The sequence below is a fragment of the Melanostigma gelatinosum genome (assembly GCF_949748355.1).
Source record: "Melanostigma gelatinosum genome assembly, chromosome: 22".
Lineage (NCBI taxonomy): Eukaryota > Metazoa > Chordata > Actinopteri > Perciformes > Zoarcidae > Melanostigma > Melanostigma gelatinosum.
Genome location: NC_136655.1, coordinates 4,786,311 through 4,803,862, shown reverse-complemented (window position 1 = coordinate 4,803,862; position 17,552 = coordinate 4,786,311). Strand labels below are relative to the sequence as shown.

At 43.2% G+C, this 17,552-nt stretch overlaps 1 protein-coding gene across 3 annotated transcripts in view; it reads right to left on the bottom strand.

Annotated features, from left to right (window-relative positions):
* Positions 1-4,514: 4,514 nt before the first annotated feature.
* The window catches only part of LOC306795987 (fatty acyl-CoA reductase 1), a 28,104-nt gene continuing 15,066 nt past the window's right edge, over positions 4,515-17,552 (bottom strand). For 2 of the 3 annotated variants that reach the window (XM_079294741.1, XM_079294743.1), the window contains 11 exons: positions 15,886-16,061; positions 13,546-13,725; positions 12,753-12,930; positions 11,213-11,257; positions 11,009-11,127; positions 9,570-9,597; positions 9,245-9,314; positions 7,972-8,143; positions 7,760-7,889; positions 7,381-7,508; positions 4,515-7,167 (listed from right to left, as the gene is read on the bottom strand). In XM_079294741.1, the coding sequence (XP_079150867.1) occupies positions 7,005-7,167; positions 7,381-7,508; positions 7,760-7,889; positions 7,972-8,143; positions 9,245-9,314; positions 9,570-9,597; positions 11,009-11,127; positions 11,213-11,257; positions 12,753-12,930; positions 13,546-13,725; positions 15,886-16,061 (1,389 nt within the window). In that variant the 3' untranslated portion in view covers positions 4,515-7,004. The remainder of the gene's footprint in view (positions 7,168-7,380; positions 7,509-7,759; positions 7,890-7,971; positions 8,144-9,244; positions 9,315-9,569; positions 9,598-11,008; positions 11,128-11,212; positions 11,258-12,752; positions 12,931-13,545; positions 13,726-15,885; positions 16,062-17,552) is intronic. The other variant, XM_079294742.1, reaches the window with a different exon arrangement.

Here is a 17,552-nt window from a genome sequence, read left to right as displayed (position 1 = left end):
TATTGATGATACAATTTTACGAGGCCATTAAAAGCAATGTCTTAAATGTTGACATTGTAACTCAATATTGCTGTAACTTGAATCCAGGAAATGAACAAAAATACATCACAGGACATGTTGTTAGGCCATGTGCAAAAAATGTTTTAGCTGACTGAAACTACAGCGTCAAGTACATTCTTCCAAATGTGCAGCATCAGCATTTAACTCATCAGTAACCTAAAAGAGCAGCTGATGTGATGCAAAGAAGAAAAAAAATAAGCACAAAACTGCTCCATCAGCAGAATATTTGCACAGTTGCAGAGTTTGTCTTCGTTGTGTTCTCACATCTCTCATCAACAAAGAGCGAGTCGCGCTGATAATATTCCTACGCTATGGCAGACATGACGGAATAGCATTACCAAAACACAAGATCCACCCCTGGTATGTCTCCATGGAGCGTGTCTGACATGCCCTACGTGCTTGTGTGGTGAATAGCAATGGGACCACCGACCCACAGCTTGATCTGTGAGCTGACAGCACCCATCCCCCAACACGCCCATCTGTGCTGCTCTGCATAGGCAAGCAGGCCTGGTGCGTGCAGAGACTCACGAGCACTCGCTGCACAGAAGACACATGTGATTCAGCCATTTCATCTGCAGATCTGAATTGTTTTTTTTGATTTTTTTCTTTGGTGCATTTTCAGCCTGCACCAAGATGTAAACATCTCCTCCTTTGTCCTCGGGGGGATAATACCGTAGCAGCATGCACCAGTTGGTCGTAGTAGATCATTATCACAATAGGGTTTTTCTCTCTCGTCAGTGCAACTTCATGTCTGGTGTGCAGATGCACCACATGTCTGTAAACACTCCTCCTGGAAGTTAATTATCCCTCGTAAGTGGAGGTCAGTGCCTCTTAAGATGTGTTAGTGTGACTGCTAAGTCAACTTCTCCAGTTATCAGTGCTTTACTACCACTAGTACTACATTATTTGATTATTTTATGAACCAATGTCATGAAATATAATACCACGTTGCACACGACAAAGTGCAATACATATAAAACTACAACATGTCAAAATCTGTAAAACATCTGAATATTTTGCTCCAGTTGTTTTGGGTTTCTCTTCAACCAAAGACTATAAATATACATCTTGAAAAGTAAAAAACCAACCCCCTTATTGTCTCCCTTTATTCATACTCATCAGTAAAGTTGTCTAAAAACTGAGCTGCTAACCAAAACCATCTGACTGCATTAAATAAACTGCAAATTTGAAATTCTAAATTGTCCCAAAGCATGATAATGTTAACAAATGCTGCACATCAGACACTAGAAACAAGTCGAGATTAGACCAGTGAAAAGTTAAATAATGAAAGATAATGAGATCATGCAAACTTTTCTCAATTTAAAAAGTGAATTAAATAATTAAAAAAGTACAATTACAAACACAGATGCCTATATATACTGTATAATATATGCAGTGCAGTATAAATTAGCAGGAAAGTACAAGTATTTTAAAATAGTTTGAGTAGATGTACTTCGTTACATTCCACCACTAAATGTCAGAAATCATTGCCTTAGAAGTTTGTATTTTTTTCATATTAGGATCATTTTAGATTGTAATTAAATAAGTTGTATTCATACATTGTAATATGATTGTGTATGTAATATAGTTTGAACCCTATAGATTTACTATTATTCCAGTATTAAGGCGCCACCTCCTGACAGAATATCGACACTGCTCTGTGCGCGTTCACGTCGCACGCCACGCGCTGGCTGACGTTTACCCAAACAAGGAAGACGCGAGACCGCCCCCTTGCATGGATGTGTCATGGTGCACTAACATTAAGATATCATTCAATAACTTATTGAGTTATGGCGTCCAGGGATCCTGTGCCGCGATTTAACATCTAACCAGATGATAAAAGAGGTAAGATGAATTATAAATACATGGTGTTGGAGGAGCTGCTGTATTGAAACGGTTTACAGTCAGTAGATCTCTTCACTTCATAAAACATCTCGACTGTTCTATAATACTCTGTGGGACTTTGCAGAATATCCATCCCAATATTGACTGTATAGAAACCTTAACATCTGTTCTCTGCAGTTATATGAGCATGTGTTGTGGTGTTTGTGTTGAGTGCATGAAATATTCAGCTGATCAAACAATAATTGCTCGGTTGTTTATTTAATTTTTTATTCAATGGTTTATTAAAATCATTGCGACATCGGTGCAATTTTAATAATACAATTGTATTTGATTATCACGTGTTTTAATGAACATAAACATAAAGTTAAAATAAGACTTGTCTTAATAGGTCTTTAGATTGTATCAGTTTATTGCTGATGAATGTAAAACAAATATGTATTGAAAAAGAAAGTAGGGTAATACGTCAACAGGAAGCATTTGGTAATAAATCAGGAAAGCTACTAATGAAGAGTGTGTTTTGAAATCATGAAGGGAGATATTGAAAGTCTGCAAGTCTTGTGGTGTCTAATTATGCTATCTAAATCGAAGGCTGCAGTGTCGATGAATATAGTATTTTGTATCTTAAATTCAGTTTGTTACAAAACTCCCCTCAAAGGAGGTCCCACTGCTCTGCCCCCACGGTCAGTTACATTCTGTTCAGTTCTTTATTAATCTTACAAAAAGGCGAACCGAGTTTTATTCCCTACACAGAGTCAGGTTTAATTTTCTGCAGATATTATGCAGCCTGTCAAATGATGTGCTTAATGATTGTGTGTGTGTGTGTGTGTGTGTGTGTGTGTAGGCAGGGCGTCTCTTTGGAGCCGCTGCTTGCAGGATACACGGGCACGTCTACGTCAACAAGGTGTCAGGAAACGTTCACATCACTGTGGGAAAGTAAGAAACCTGAGGAATTGTCAAAAAGGTGCTGGCAGATGTAACTAGAATCTCTTACCACCAGGCCCAGTCATAACTATTGTTGACTCCAGTCCTCTTATTCCTCTTTTGTCTTTTCCAGGCCCATCCAGCATCCTCAGGGTCACGCCCACATTGCAGCTGTTGTGAGCCACGAGAGTATGTAACTGTTTTTGTAATTATGCTTGCATGTGCTTTCTTTGGCTTGTTTAAACGTAGTGTTTTAACATGCTGCTCGTGGTGCACAAAGAAAAAACTACGACTGCTAAATTTGAAAAAAGCAACGACCGACATCTTCCTCGGGGCATTTACTGAATCTGAAAGCCGGTTTTTACATCAATGATGCTATTAAATGTCGCGTTTTTACATAATATATTATAAATCCCACTCAGGTTTATATTTCATACATTTTTGTATGACTGATCTGTGAAGAAAGCAAGTGCAGAGTACATTTTTCCAGGTTCCCCCAGAACCTGCTCAGTGATTCTCCACGGCCTTGATTGAACCTGAGCTCCCGCTCATCTCTGCATCACAGTGTACAACTTCTCCCATCGAATGGACCATTTATCTTCTGGGGAGGAGATATCGGGGGTCATCAATCCTCTGGACGGCACGGAGAAAATAACCTTTAACAGTAAGTTACTGCTGTTTCAAGAGAAAGGAGAGGATAAAACAGACTTTTACTAAATCACGAGTTGACTCAAACTGTCCTTAGCTCACCTTTGATGATCACAGAGAACCAGATAGAACTGGAAAGAGGTCCGCTATGGGTTGGTTAGTTTCATTGTGAGTTTCTTCGGTGTAGTTTTCCTTCATTAAATTGATGTTACATTTTTTAACACATTATTCGGTTTTATTACAGATAACCAGATGTTCCAGTACTTCATCACAGTGGTTCCAACCAGACTGAACACATACACGATATCTGCAGACACTCACCAGTCTCCATTACTGTAAAATCCGAAGGAATAGTTTCTTTCTCTATGTAAAGTCAACCATTAAGCAGATCTATTACCTGTACTGGATCTATTCTAGGATGTGCAGCGACACAACCAGATGAACAATCTCAACCAGACTCCTTTGTTGGCCGGCGATGTCCCTCAGGAGTCGTGTTTCTTCAGGCTTTGTCCATCGTCATCGTTTTGTCATAAAATTGTGTTTTTCTACTGAGAAAGGTGAAGCTGTCTGTTAAACACTGTGGTGTCTACTTGAAAAATAGCTCATTGTGCTACTACTATATTGTACTACTACAAATGCAGGTATACTTGTGTTTATTTCATATAATACATTATTTCCTTTCTGTGATGGGGTTTGTTACTTTAGACATAATAGCACATTATACGGATTGTTTGGTTGTCATTTTGACTCCAATAAAATTTAAAGATCCACAAATTGAAATAAATACCAGTGAGTATGAATCGTTATATTAAGAGTTAGACAATAAGATAATCTGAAGACGGCTCAAGAGAATATAAATTAGACTATAGTTGAAAATTACAATAAAACTCTGGCTCTGCCTCAAGGTTTAAAGGGTACTCGAGAGTAGTATTGTACCGACTAAATGTATAAATAAATAAAGGCAGCAGAGACCAAAACATCATAACTTTTAGTCCCTAGTATAATTATGTGGTGAGGTAGAAGTTTCATGGACTGCGGCACACTTTTTCTCCTCTGGTTTATTTCAGTTTTCTCAAGCAGACTTTGAATGAAGTGCCGTCAGAGCAGGTCATAAAGGTGGTCAAACATTTTGTAAATGACACCAGAAAGCACAAGATGAAGTGATCGTTGACGCGTTGCTGTAGTTTGTTACGTACAGTAACAGTAGCTCCAGCCTGGGGGTTCCTGTGCCAACGGTGCTCTGCAGCAAAGACGGCACTTTGTTGTGAAACAAACACACATGAGCGAAACTCTTGAAACGAACACCTCAACAATAACTGACAAAACCACTTCATCGTACAGGCCTCGCACAACGGCAGACATTTTGGTTCATTATCCCCCTCTGAAACTAGGAGGACGGTTACCACGATTACACCACAAACATGGGCTTTGCGTGAACATTTATTTAGTTCCGTCCCTTTTTCTCCCATATAGGCTCGTAAGTTACCGTTATGTATTTGTATTCTGTCAAGAGTCAAGCCACAGACAATACTGTACACAGTTTTCTCATTTTTTTTTGTAAAAAATCAGACTTGCCTGTCACACTTAACACTTTTGGTAAACTCTGCGGGGAAGCTCTGTGGCGGAATCCTGTGAAGACACTCACCAAGCAAAGAGCAACAGTCAAATACAATTTTTGGTAGTCTATAAGAATAATATGTAGTTCAACGAGTTAAAGATCTTCCAAACTGGGGTAAATGATGCAATACCATGAGGGCTTTAAATCCCTCTTTTATAACCTAGCACTTTTGTGATTTCGGTCCAGACTAACCTATAGGTCACAGTGTGTCTTGCTTCAAAATAGAAGTCTATTTCCCCATCAGGTGAGGTTTGGCAAACCTCAAGGCTCCGTACTTGGTCCACTACTTTTCACAATAGTCGGCCGTTCTGCGGAATCGTTTGCAGCTGCAGAATGATGCAGATGACACTCGACTTAACATTGCAATAAATTCTGATGATTGCTCTGTGCTCTGAAATAGATCTTTGAAATAGATTTTCTTACATCGATGAAGCTGAAATGCTTTTTTCCCCATATAGTTCACGACACAGTAGCCTTGCTGCTTTGACTTGTTATTCACACTGGAGGGGATTTTCTTTCTTTCGCAGCCATATTTCACAAACCTTATGACCTCTTCAGTATCCAGAGGCCTGCCTCAAGAACTAAGATAAATCTTAAGTCAGTCGTACCTTCATCTTCACATTTCTTTAAATACACAGGATGCCCTGATGGCTCCTTCCCTGCTGCTGTCAACTATTCAACTAAATTGCCTGCTTTAAGCTTTGGTCCCCCAACCTCACGAACCTTAGACCTTCAATCTTGGATATTTCACATCACTAATATTGAATTGGACTTGGATTTACTACATTAGCCTTTTAGAATCCCATTGTTGTATCTGGCGTGTCCAACGGCTACAACTTGATATAATTTGTACTTTTTTCCCCACCTATGGCTCCTACTTCACCCCCAGCCAAATGCCTTGTGAGGTTCTGGGGGAGTTTGTCTTCTTAGAAAACGTGGGCTTGGTTGGGAAACATTGTACAGTATGTGATGCTGGGCTATACAAATAAACTTGACTCGATGTTCTTATTTATATATAATACACTGCCAAGGTCTACCACATATCAGCCTGGCCTTCGACGCAAGTATAAATATGTAAAAGTAGTAAACGTAGTTCCAGTACAAACTGCTGTACAAACAGGCAAAAAGTGGATGAGCATCGAAACAAACAAGGTTTGTGTTCAAAGACATACTGAGATTATTGTTTGTGATATTAAACAAGTGACTAGCTCGACAGCAGCAAAGATGGCAGATCTGTATGTTTCGGTATATGTAGTGATACTGTTGTCGTGTGTGGTCTGAATTTATCTTTAATACTCAATCTGTGGATTGGCCTTGAGACAAAGTTAGTTTTGGGTGTAATCTTAAAAAGGCAGTAGATACACGTAATGTAAGTCAAACAGATAGCCTGCGTATTAAAGAGAGGAGTTGGATATCCCAACGGTAGAAAACAGAGAAACAAAATAATCTTATAGAAATCGTCCTCCAGTGAAGCACTGCCGTATTTCAAGTATGAAAAAAAAAAATGTCATCACAAGGCAAGGCAACGTACCGAGATGCAAGAGAATGGAAACGGTGATGTGGAAAAGTAAATGGAGGTCACACGAAAGGCTTTCCGTTGCATATATAATTGGCCACGCTGAGAAGAAAAAGGTGGGTACAAATGAACACTTTTTTTTGGACGGGGTCTAGTGACTGCACAGTGCAGGTAATGACAGATTTCAAAACTAAAACAAATAATTCATGGCTAGTAGACCTCCATTCCTCCCTCCGAGTGCTTCACACAACTGCAGTCTCCCACCTGTAGAGAGCCCCCAGCTAATCCGCACACGAAGGAGGATTTAGAGTGTCCTTTGTGGACAGTCAGAGTCTCAGACGTTACATCCTGCTGACAGCTGAAGGCGAGGGCGGCTGTCTCTGGTTTGAGGAAGTCTCAGGTGGTGATGGTGCTGGATGCGCGGAAGTAAGAGAGGAACTTGAAACAGAGGCTGACGACAAAGTACCAGATGTTTCTGGCCATCTGGGAGCGAGCGATAAACACCCTCCAGATGAAGACGACCAAAAGGGTGTTGAAGGTGTAGCGGATGTTCCTCAATCTGGGAAAGTGAGAGGAGGAAAGAGACAGGAAATAACATAAACCTTTTAAATGGGTAATATAGAGATAGCAATGAGGGTTAAGGGAATCTCTGCTGAAGTGAATTTATTAAAATAACTTTTCATTCACACTTATCTCCGAGCTGAAATTCCTGTTATTTACGAAGGAAAGAGAGATCGATAGATTTACCACCTTCTAGTCCTGTTGTACTTACTTCCTCAGATGCTGTCTGGCAGCAGGAATGTCGGACATGTCTTCATTCAGGACGTACTTCTTGGTGCCGATGCAATAATTCTCGATGTACTCGGGCCAGTTCAGCTGGCGCACATCAAAGTTAAATGTCTGCAAGATGGAAAAGATGGTTGGGAGGGCGTCGAGACAAAGACAAAACCAAAGCTAATGCTTTGGTTGTAATTGAAGAGAAATGTGAAATTCCACTCTTCATCACTAGATGGAGCAATAGACTCCCTAATAATACCTGCATCAGACACTGTCAGGTGAAGCAAATATTGTTCAAACAATGTGGTTCCTAAATAAGCTGAGAAGGTGGAAAATGTATCCCAAACTGCCAGCGTGTTTGTGGGTACGCGTACCTTCCTGTCCTCCGGGGTTAGCTGGCTCATCAGCATGCTCATGTTCTCAGAGTTCCACTCCCAGTCCTGGCTGCTGAAATACTCCAGCAGGCCGATGGCCTTGTGCAGACGATTGAAGATGCGCATCATCCTAGAGCGAGAGTGGGGTCAGAGGTGACGAAACACTCGAACTTCTCTGTAGATTTCAAGTGCGACAGATAATAGAGTCTTACTGCGGCTTTTGTCCAGAGAGGCGCAGGACGAGGTCGTAGATGAGGGCAGGGAACTTGTGGCTGACCAGGATCCAGTACTGGTTGATCAGGTAGTTGGAGGTGATGTTGGCGTTGGGCCGGCGGAAAGCTTGATCCAGCGGGTTCCTCTTGAAGGACGACATTACATGGTGCTCTGCAAAAGGGGCAGGGGACAAATTAGACAGCAAAATAAAGTATTTATCTCTGAGAGGCAAATAGAAAATGTACTCGTTCACTTATCTAGTTAAAAAAGATTGATAATAAATAATTTGAATCATCTTGAAGACTCTTTTTACCAACTAGGTGAAAAAAACATTACATCTGCTGAACAATAAAATACTTTTAACTGTTTCCGAATGCAAAGTGCTAAAAATGTTTCAATAAGTTTAAAATATGTTTTATCGTGCAGTGGATCGGATACTTTTGTTCATCCAGATCGTTGGATGAGGATTTTAAAAAGCCTTCAGCGGTAAAATGTCAAGATGTCAAGAGACGGCCCCTCCTCCAGCAGCAGCCATCCACAGAGAGCAGCCGTGTGACCTCACACATTACATCTCACACACACAGCACGCCAACTGTAGGCCTTGCACCGCTTGTTTCCATGGGAACAGATATGCAGGGGTTGCAGGGGCCGAGCGATGACCGGATCCGAGCCGACAGCCAGCTGTGGCCGGGCCCCTTGCAGCCACAACCCCCCGCCCCCCCTTAAAAGAAATGGGCAAGAGTACCCACAATTCTTTGCCAGCAACAAAGAGCTGGATCCTCCTTTTTCACTTGTGTTTTAAATTTCAGGGGGCATCTATTGTTTTGTTGGTCTCATTGGAATTTGTGCTTCGTTGCTACTTCTGATTTGGGCCAGCGAGATGAGAGTAAACGGTTCCTCTTTCATCACCGAGTTGCAGTGATGAGACCTAATCCTGTCCAGTAAGTTTTATGAAAACTAGTGTTGTCTAACCTGCTTATGTGTGAAAGTAAATCAGGTCTTGAGTAGAACACCAACACCCTCCAGCTTTAAAGCCATCTTCTGTCTCTTTCCAGCAGGTGGCACACTCTCCACAACAGCCCCGACCACAAACAACACAACTTAACACACGACAGGCCACGTTGCGTCACAACGCCGGAGTATTGATGAGAGACGATGAACACGACATTGTGTGAATGCCGGCAGGCGCGGAAAAAAACACGCTCGACAAATATCCGCCTGCAGCGACAGAGTTCTATTCCCTTTAAGCAGCACAACAAACAATGTACCCACCAATCTCTCCCCAGTGGAACGGGTTGATGCCGCCGGAAGTGCAGTTGTACACCAGAGCTGTTTTAGGTCTGCAAGGTGTGGGAGAAGAAGGTCATAATGGAGCCAATAAAAACACAGATTAGTCTGTATTTTCTGGACCATTCGAGCATCAAGCTGTAAAACTATAAAAGTGCAAAGGTGATTCTTGAAAGAATATTCATCTGAGACAACACATGCAGACCTTTAAAAGAGTGCTGACAAGGTACTGAATATACATTTAAGCTGGAAATCTGAGGGGTAACTAAACCGTTTAACATTCTTTCCAATGCGGAGTCAATACTTAACTTTCATTTGTCAGTTTTTCTGTTTTCCTTCTGAAAATAAGTACAGGTTGTCAGGGACATAAACACTGATATAATCACATAACAGTTGGTGATGTTGATGTATTGTTACATTTGTGAGATATGATTTATTTTTTCCTTCATAAAATACATTTGTTTGGATGTAATTTAGGTCTCAAAAGCCAATGTTTTTAGTTCTTTTGTATCTTTTTATCTTATACCATTTGAGAGTGGTCTGTTCAGCGTTCCTTAATATTCTGTCCAGCATGAAAACTGACCCCAGTCAAGGGAAACCTTTCTCGTGACCTTCTAATAGTCCATTCCTCGGACTTTCTGATTATTTTTCCCATTTCTGTCCAACTGAATAACTTTCAGCATCTTTGACGTCTGCTACTGACAGGTTCTTCTTTTTCAAGGTTCAATAAAACAAGAGAAGTTACTGCCTGCTATTTACAGATAAAGGGAAATTTGGGAGTAAATATACGTGTCTGGAAAGTGAAGCAAATACAAAGTGCCTTAAAGCTGCATTCTCTCTAATGTCCAGCAGGGGGGGCGACTCCTCTGGTTGTATCGAAGTCGATGAGAAAATGGCTCTACTTCTCTCTTGATTTATTACCTCAGTAAACATTGTAAAGATGAGTTTATGTCTCAATCTCCAGTTTCAAGTCTTCTTCAATACAGCATGATGTTCATTGAGTAAACTATGGTCCATTCAGAGTCAAACAGACCATAAAGCAGGGTATGCTGTAGGGTGCGGCTACTGTGTGATGATTGACAGGTCGTTACCACAACGTTGTCCATTCTGGGATTTGTCCCCATTTTCATCTCTCAAACATGTTGAAACTTTGCTTAAAATCTAGCATGAGCTTTGACACAGTGTGGACTCCTGGACTCATCTCATGGTATCTTTCTTTTTTACTTCTTTTTTTACTTGAGACTTAAAGTAATAAAGGTGTTTGTTAAACTTGAATGGCTTTCTGTTAAAAGACAGTGACACCAGGTTTATATTAGGCTGAAGAGTATGTGTCCTTTATACAGGCTCAAGATCCTTTTACCAGGAAAACTAATATCATGATTTTTATCTGTGGTCTTCTAGTGTGGTCTGGATGGACAGAGCACATCAAGAAGTATCCCACAGTCTTTATGTATACACATCCGTTCTCTTTCAAACAGTTTCAAGTATTTTGTAGGATAGCAGCATAAACACACACAAAACATTCAACCCAAACATACTGACACACATATATATTTACACTTTAGATTATAAATTCCGAACAAAATGATATAATATTGTCAGCCGTTTCTCACCATCTCTTCACTGCAGCTCAAAGATGAAACACAATGAGGGAATTTCATGTTCAAAAGACTTGGAGAGTGTGAACCTGTCCTTTAAGTTTAGGGACCCAGGTTAATCTCAGACAGAAACCCTGGGCGTGGCACTAACCTGCGTTCAGCGGTGTACCAGCCAGCAGCCAGCGTGAGGTTGATGACCACGTCCACGGGGATCAGGTCAGCCACGGCGTCGTTGTTGGCTCTCATGGTGCGCAGGATTCCCTTTCCAGCCTGATCACAGAAGCACACTTAGGACTCCACAACGTGTCTGTGTTTGAAAGCTTTGAGGTTTAAGAGTTTTAACGCCGTCACTTACAGCAATGAAGACGCCACTTGGCCCGTTGAAGTTGTCGATCCAGCCCTGAGGCGTAAGAGCAGAGAAAACGAGGCAATCCAAATCAGATACAACAGTGATCGATCCTGACAGCAACACATTTGTGGTTGTTAAGCGCGGAATCACATGTTCGGGGTTTTGTTACTTCCTGTGTTGGGAGAACAAGGGACGCTGGGATGCACCGATTGTCGACTTCAATTAGAGCACATTAAAAATGGATGAAACCACCGGTTACAGACTGCTGCAGTTTACAACGTGTTGGACTGGAGAGCGATCGTGCGGTCGAGGCCGAGGCTTCTCCGGAGTCTAATAATACGCTCTGGTGCAGATAAAGTGCACAGATGAACAGGCCAGAGGTGTTTTTAGCAGCACTACAATGTGCGGATGGCTTCATGCCCGACTGAAATGGCAGATCGATCTTTGAAGAGATATTTTGCGTCACATTATACGTCGGCTATATGGTCAACATCTGGAGAAATGAAAGCCACAAACTGACAGAACTAGATGCATATTGTGGTTTTAAACACACCACAACACACCCCCCTTTGCCTCACAGCGCCTACTGGCACGAGCTGCCAAGGCGATTGCATGGCAAAGCACGAGCGAGGCCTTTCGAAGAGTCGCTGCCAGGCCGAGCTTCCAACGGACGGCTGAGCACAGAGCCAGGATCTGCCGTCACGAGTCCCAGCGCACACGCACAAGGCCTCCATTTCCCTCACGCCACACAAACAAGGACTTCCTTGTGTTTTACTGCTATTGCATTTATACAGCATCATTTCACGAGAACGTCGAGAGCGACTGAAGAGTATGAGTGTATCTATGAGTAGCTCTCATCTTGTTGCATAAAACAGTAAACAAGCTCAAAATAATGACCCAGAAAGCAGAATCAACGACAGCAATTCAAGACACTTCTTCTATGATTTCAGGTTTATGGACATTAATTCACGATGGACGAAGTGTAAGTCACACTGAATCTAAAAGAGAGGATATTACTCTGAGAAAGATCGAGATTTTTTCTTTCTTTGTCTCTATTTTTAGGGTTTTAGGGTTAAAAAATTTGATTGGTCCTTTAAGATCACAAAAACGTGACTTAATATAAAGACTACAGGTTATATAACAGTCGATATTCCTTTTATTTACTTCTTGCAGTTCATGCAAAGTGATTCAAATCCTGTGAAATGCAAATGTTGAAGATGTCAGGATGCCTGCAGCACCAGCAGCGTGACTGAACGCAGCTGAAATCGAGGAAGAAGTGCAACTTTCGGAGTCTGAAGTCCTCTGGCCGTCACATGAACTTCTCTGCACTCTTCAACCTCCCGCCCTTAACGGACAGTCGGTTTGTCAGCGTATCTCCGCCCTCGGTGTCCCGTTTCAGCCCTGCTCACCCCCCCCCCCCCCCCTCAACAACAGCTGTTTGAGTTGACTGACTTGGTTGAATGACTCAGGACTTCTTCAGCCAAGATATGAACCGATTTGTTTGAGTCGTTGGCCCGTAGCAGCTCTGTAAGAGGAAAAGACTCACTGGGAAAGGCTCCTTCCAGCTGGCCCCCACTATGGAGGGTCTGATGATGGCGATGTTGAGCTTGTCTTGCTCTTGCTGCACCAAGTACTCGGCCAGGGCTTTGGTGTAGGTGTATGTGTTGGGCCTGTCGCCGATGAGCTGCGGCGTGATGTCGCGCACGATGCCGTCATCCATCCACCTGGAGACAGACACGAAGGGCTCGGTCAGAGAAACGCAGCATGCATTGTGCTGTTGATTTGTGTATTATCATCACTAATAACTCTGCGTTAATGTATACAGAGATCAGCTTTGGTGATGATTTACTGATTTGGAACAAAGCTAAGACTTGACATCAAACTGAATACTGAGGGAAAGGTGTCACTAGTGCTGATAATGTAAACAATAAAAACGTTGGTCAGAATCTTGGTCTCGTTGAGCTATTTTTTTTATGATCTACCTGAAGAGTAACTTCGGTATTTTCCAACCTTGAAATCGGTCAATTATTGAGGGAGAACACCGCAAACAGCAGCCACTAAACAGGCTGTAATGTAATCGCCCGGCCACTTGTTAATGTACGTCCACTAAAAGCGCTTGTGTTTGCAACCGACAGGCTCAGATTATTATTATCAGTGTCTGACAACATTATGGAAAGGATACTGCAGAGAAATAAAACCTCTTTCTTCGTTTTGTATGAGCTCCATAGGGTCCTTTCCATATTGTTGTCAGACATAAGCACTTTTAGTGGACGTACATGAACTAAAATTGATTCCATGCCCGCAGGGAAAAAACAAAACCCCGCCCTTCCTCCACTCACTCCAGGGACTCGATGAGTTTCTTGGGCTCGACGGGTGGCGGGTAGATGACCTCGTCGATGTGCTTGCGGTTGCAGTTTGCATAGGCGGTGGAGATGTGAACGAAGGCCTCGAGGTGGTGCATCTGCTCGGCCAGGCTGAGGAGCTGCTGTGTGGCGATCACATTCAGCTGCAGGGCGTGTCTGCCGGAGAGAAGAGAGACGTACAGTTAAATAGTGTGTGTGTGTGTGTGTGTGTGTGAAAGGTTTGTGTGTGCTTGAGAATAAATGGGTGTGTTCTCCGTTTGAGGGCATGCAAGAACTTGAACAGAAACAATCAAAGAGGTTTTTTAGGAAGACACAGTAACGTGTTTAATTGTTTTTTCAATTAACCAACAAGCACTTCGTCTAGAAATTTCAGAAGAATGATTTTTTGATCACAAAAAATATTCTGTGGACAGACAGACCCTTGGACGCATGATCTCCCTGTTCTATACTTATCCCGACGATGACGATGAGATTCAAAATCAAGAACACGAGGAAGAACAATATCCAACTCTTGTCCTGACATTGATGACAGAGGCACAATAAAGTCTCCCAAAGAAGTCATGAAATAAATCGTGTTTCTGGTTTTATCCTGAATGGTGCAACTCTAACCTCATGTGGCCAAAAACACCAACACACCTTTCTCTCCGTCGGTGAGTAAACCTGCTGCATTCAGCAGCAGGTCTGTGTCAGCGCTGGAGTGGAAGTGCACCAGCATTCAGAGCCCATTTCTGCTCGAGGCGACAGTAAGAGCTGCTGAGGGTCAGTTAAACACAGAGGCTGTGAGATAGAGTGCTTCTCTGGCTGTGTGTGTGGGTGGTGCTCGCAAGGTGTGTGTGTGTGTGTGTGTGCGACAGGAGGTTGGAGAGCGTGTGGTGGGCGACGGGTCCATCGGCATGAATCAGATGTGGTCAGGTGGTGCCAGCTTGATAGCTGCAGAGTGGGGCCAGTAATAGGGAGGGTGGTGTTGGTTGTGAGTGGGCTGGTCGTCTTCCCACCACCTTCTGGGACCACATGCAGGTCGCCACGCCGTCAGGGAAAGATGGACGCCCCGCTGTGCCCCTTCCTGCATCTGACTCATCTCCCTTCTGTTTTTGCTGTTATGTTCTGGGTGAAACTGGAGAACTCAAATAATTTTATTACATCTTGGGACATTGTTTATTGTAGTAATATTCTACTCAACAGACTGTCTGTGTACGCGTCCGTCACAGAAGGAATAACCAAATCACATCCGTGAGAGAGTGAGAGTGAGTGAGTGAGAGAGTGAGTGAGACAAAGCTAGATGAACAGGGGTGAGAAGAAAAGGGAGAAGGCCACTTAGCGAAACAGATGGACGGTGAAGCCACAGAGAGGGAGAGAGGGAGAGTCAGAAGGCAACGGACGGGACGGATAGAGATGTGATAGCAGCAGCGGATCGATAGATAACGCTGCGAGGAGTGAAGTGCAGCAGCTTCAGCCAAACCGAGCAGTCACTCAAACCTAATGAGTGTCCCGCCTCCAAACACACAGCAGTTCAAACGCCACCTCTACCGTGAGCAATCCACCTCCACACATGCACGAGAGACTTCAAACGCAGCGCGTGAACGGCCTTATTCTGCAGACATCTTTCTTTAGCTCATCCATTTCACACACTGCACATCAGATCAAATGGAAGACGCATACGTTGCTCTACATTCTTCTTTTCTGCACACTGTTCTGCCTTCATGGGGCACCAATTCCCTGTTTGTCGTCATCAGATGCAAATAATCCAAACAGTTGTGCCTCTGTTGTCTTTTGTTACATTCCTGAAGCTGCAGTCACAGACACGCCAACTCATTTATAGCTTTGATGAAAACTGGTTGAGCAACAACCAGTGAGGGCAACATCTTTTTCCATCACATCTTTTTTTTGGACCCGATTGTAATGTTTCATTTAATGTCATTGTGCCTTTAGTGTGTTTTAAGTCATGTGACAAGTCTTTGATCACCTTAAATGAACCAAAGACAACCATGAAACAAAGATGTTGAGAGAGGTCAAGCAAGACTTGTAGAATATAGAGCAACTGTGTTGTTTGGACCGGTCTGATGACCCCGATGAAGGCCACAGGCCAAGCTTTCGTCGAAACAATAAAGTTGTTCTATAAACTACACGCATCACTGGATTTTGACCTCCTCACACTTTTCACTTCTCCACTTGAAAGTATGAGAAGTTGTGCAGAAACATATTCCTTTCTGGGAGAAAGCAGCAGAATGCCGACATGAATCAGTGAGTGGATACAGAGTATGTTTTAGTATGAAGGAGGGATTGTGCTGATGCATTGATGCGGCGCGCGATCCTCACTTGAGCGGCTCGTCGAAGCGGATGGTGGCGGCGCAGTGGAAGACGACGTTGATGCAGGCGGAGAGCTTCTCGACGTCCTCCGGGCTGATGGCGAGGCCGGGCTGCGTCAGCTCGCTGCTGATGGGGATGATCTTCTGGTGGAAGTCGGGGTCGTCCTCCCGCACTCGGTCGAAAAGCTGCCGGACAGAAAAACACACGGAGAGAAAGATAAGTTTACCCGGCAACGTCTGCAGCTTTGAAATAATGCAGCGCAACAGACTTTAATGCCACTTATATTTATTTCTACCAAATTGATGCATCTAACATTGGCATAAATCTGTCCTGCTCAGAGAGGCCACTAATTCCAGAGAAGGGAGAGCAATGGCTCGGTACACAGCGATGGCACAATGATCGAATTCATCAGAGTGCAACATTATTCATTCAACTGAAGGGAAATGTGTAAATATTTGCACTAATATTTGAAGGGCCTCTGTAGGTGACAGATGGGTTGGGATGCACAGAAAAAAAGTGTGCGTGGACCCACGAGTTTTGCTCGTCAGTGCTGCGAGTCGGAGGCGTCCTCCCTGATGAATGTCAAAGAAAAGAACCGCACTCCCTGTTGTATACATAACACAATCAGTGCTGTGCACACCAGACAGACATCCAACAGCGTGAGACTGAAAGCACGAGCAAGATTAAACGCTTATGTGTGAGGTTTGGACTGCGAGGAATGATTGTTTTTACTGTTTCCTTGTTTTAAATCTACAATAATCTTTACATTTAAAAAACATTCCAGCACAAGCAAATGGATCATCCTTCAGCCAGTCTAGAACGGGGGGATTGGCATCAAAGTGTGCGCGCTGTCCGTTATGAAATTGCAGCTCTCTCTGTGTGTGTGTGTGTGTGTCAGCTGTCCTAGTAAACAAGAGCACTCTTGCTGCTGAAGAGGACAGATGTTGAATTAAAAAGCGGTTTATATTGATACTGTCAATATACACAGTTTTTTTTATTATGTAATGCAAAAAATAGTCGTGCTTTCCCTCCCTCTGCTTGAGGCCAGCAGCTTGGCAGTAACAGAGACCTACATTCTGTATTAAACCCTCCCATATCTCTATGTTGATAGAGGTTTTTGTTAAAAATGTTGTAATATTTGATTTTCTCCAGCCCCGTAAAACTGCCACACTTTACTGGATGATTCACAGAGCAGTTGAAGTCATGCAGTGACCTCAGCTCAACTTCCTCTGGAGGGCGTTGGTGCATCGGAGTCAAAAGGGTGAATGGGGCCGTTGAATGCGGGCTTCAGAGCGCTCTTTGTTGTGGGCACAAGCAGAGAATGGCATTGTGGGATTGTTCTGTGAAAAGGCTCTTTTCTTGTGCCAGCCTTCCACCGCTCGCATTGACCGTCACGCCCTTCTCCGAACCCCACGGCCATTCAATGAGCGAGCTGCCTTGTGCGGGAACACAACAGTCCACCAGTTTGCCGCTGCTCAACACACTGTGCAGGGACGGCTGTGGTGATGTTTAACCACGAGTGTTGAAGCAGTCAGTCAGACAGAGTCGTGGCCTTGAAGCAGCACAGATAAAGCTGGTCTGTGAAGTCAGTTCTGTGAATGACTTTTCCTTCGCTTCAGCTGAAGCGGTGGCTTTTACATGCGGCCATTTGTCCCGTCTCTGCTCTGGACATCTCT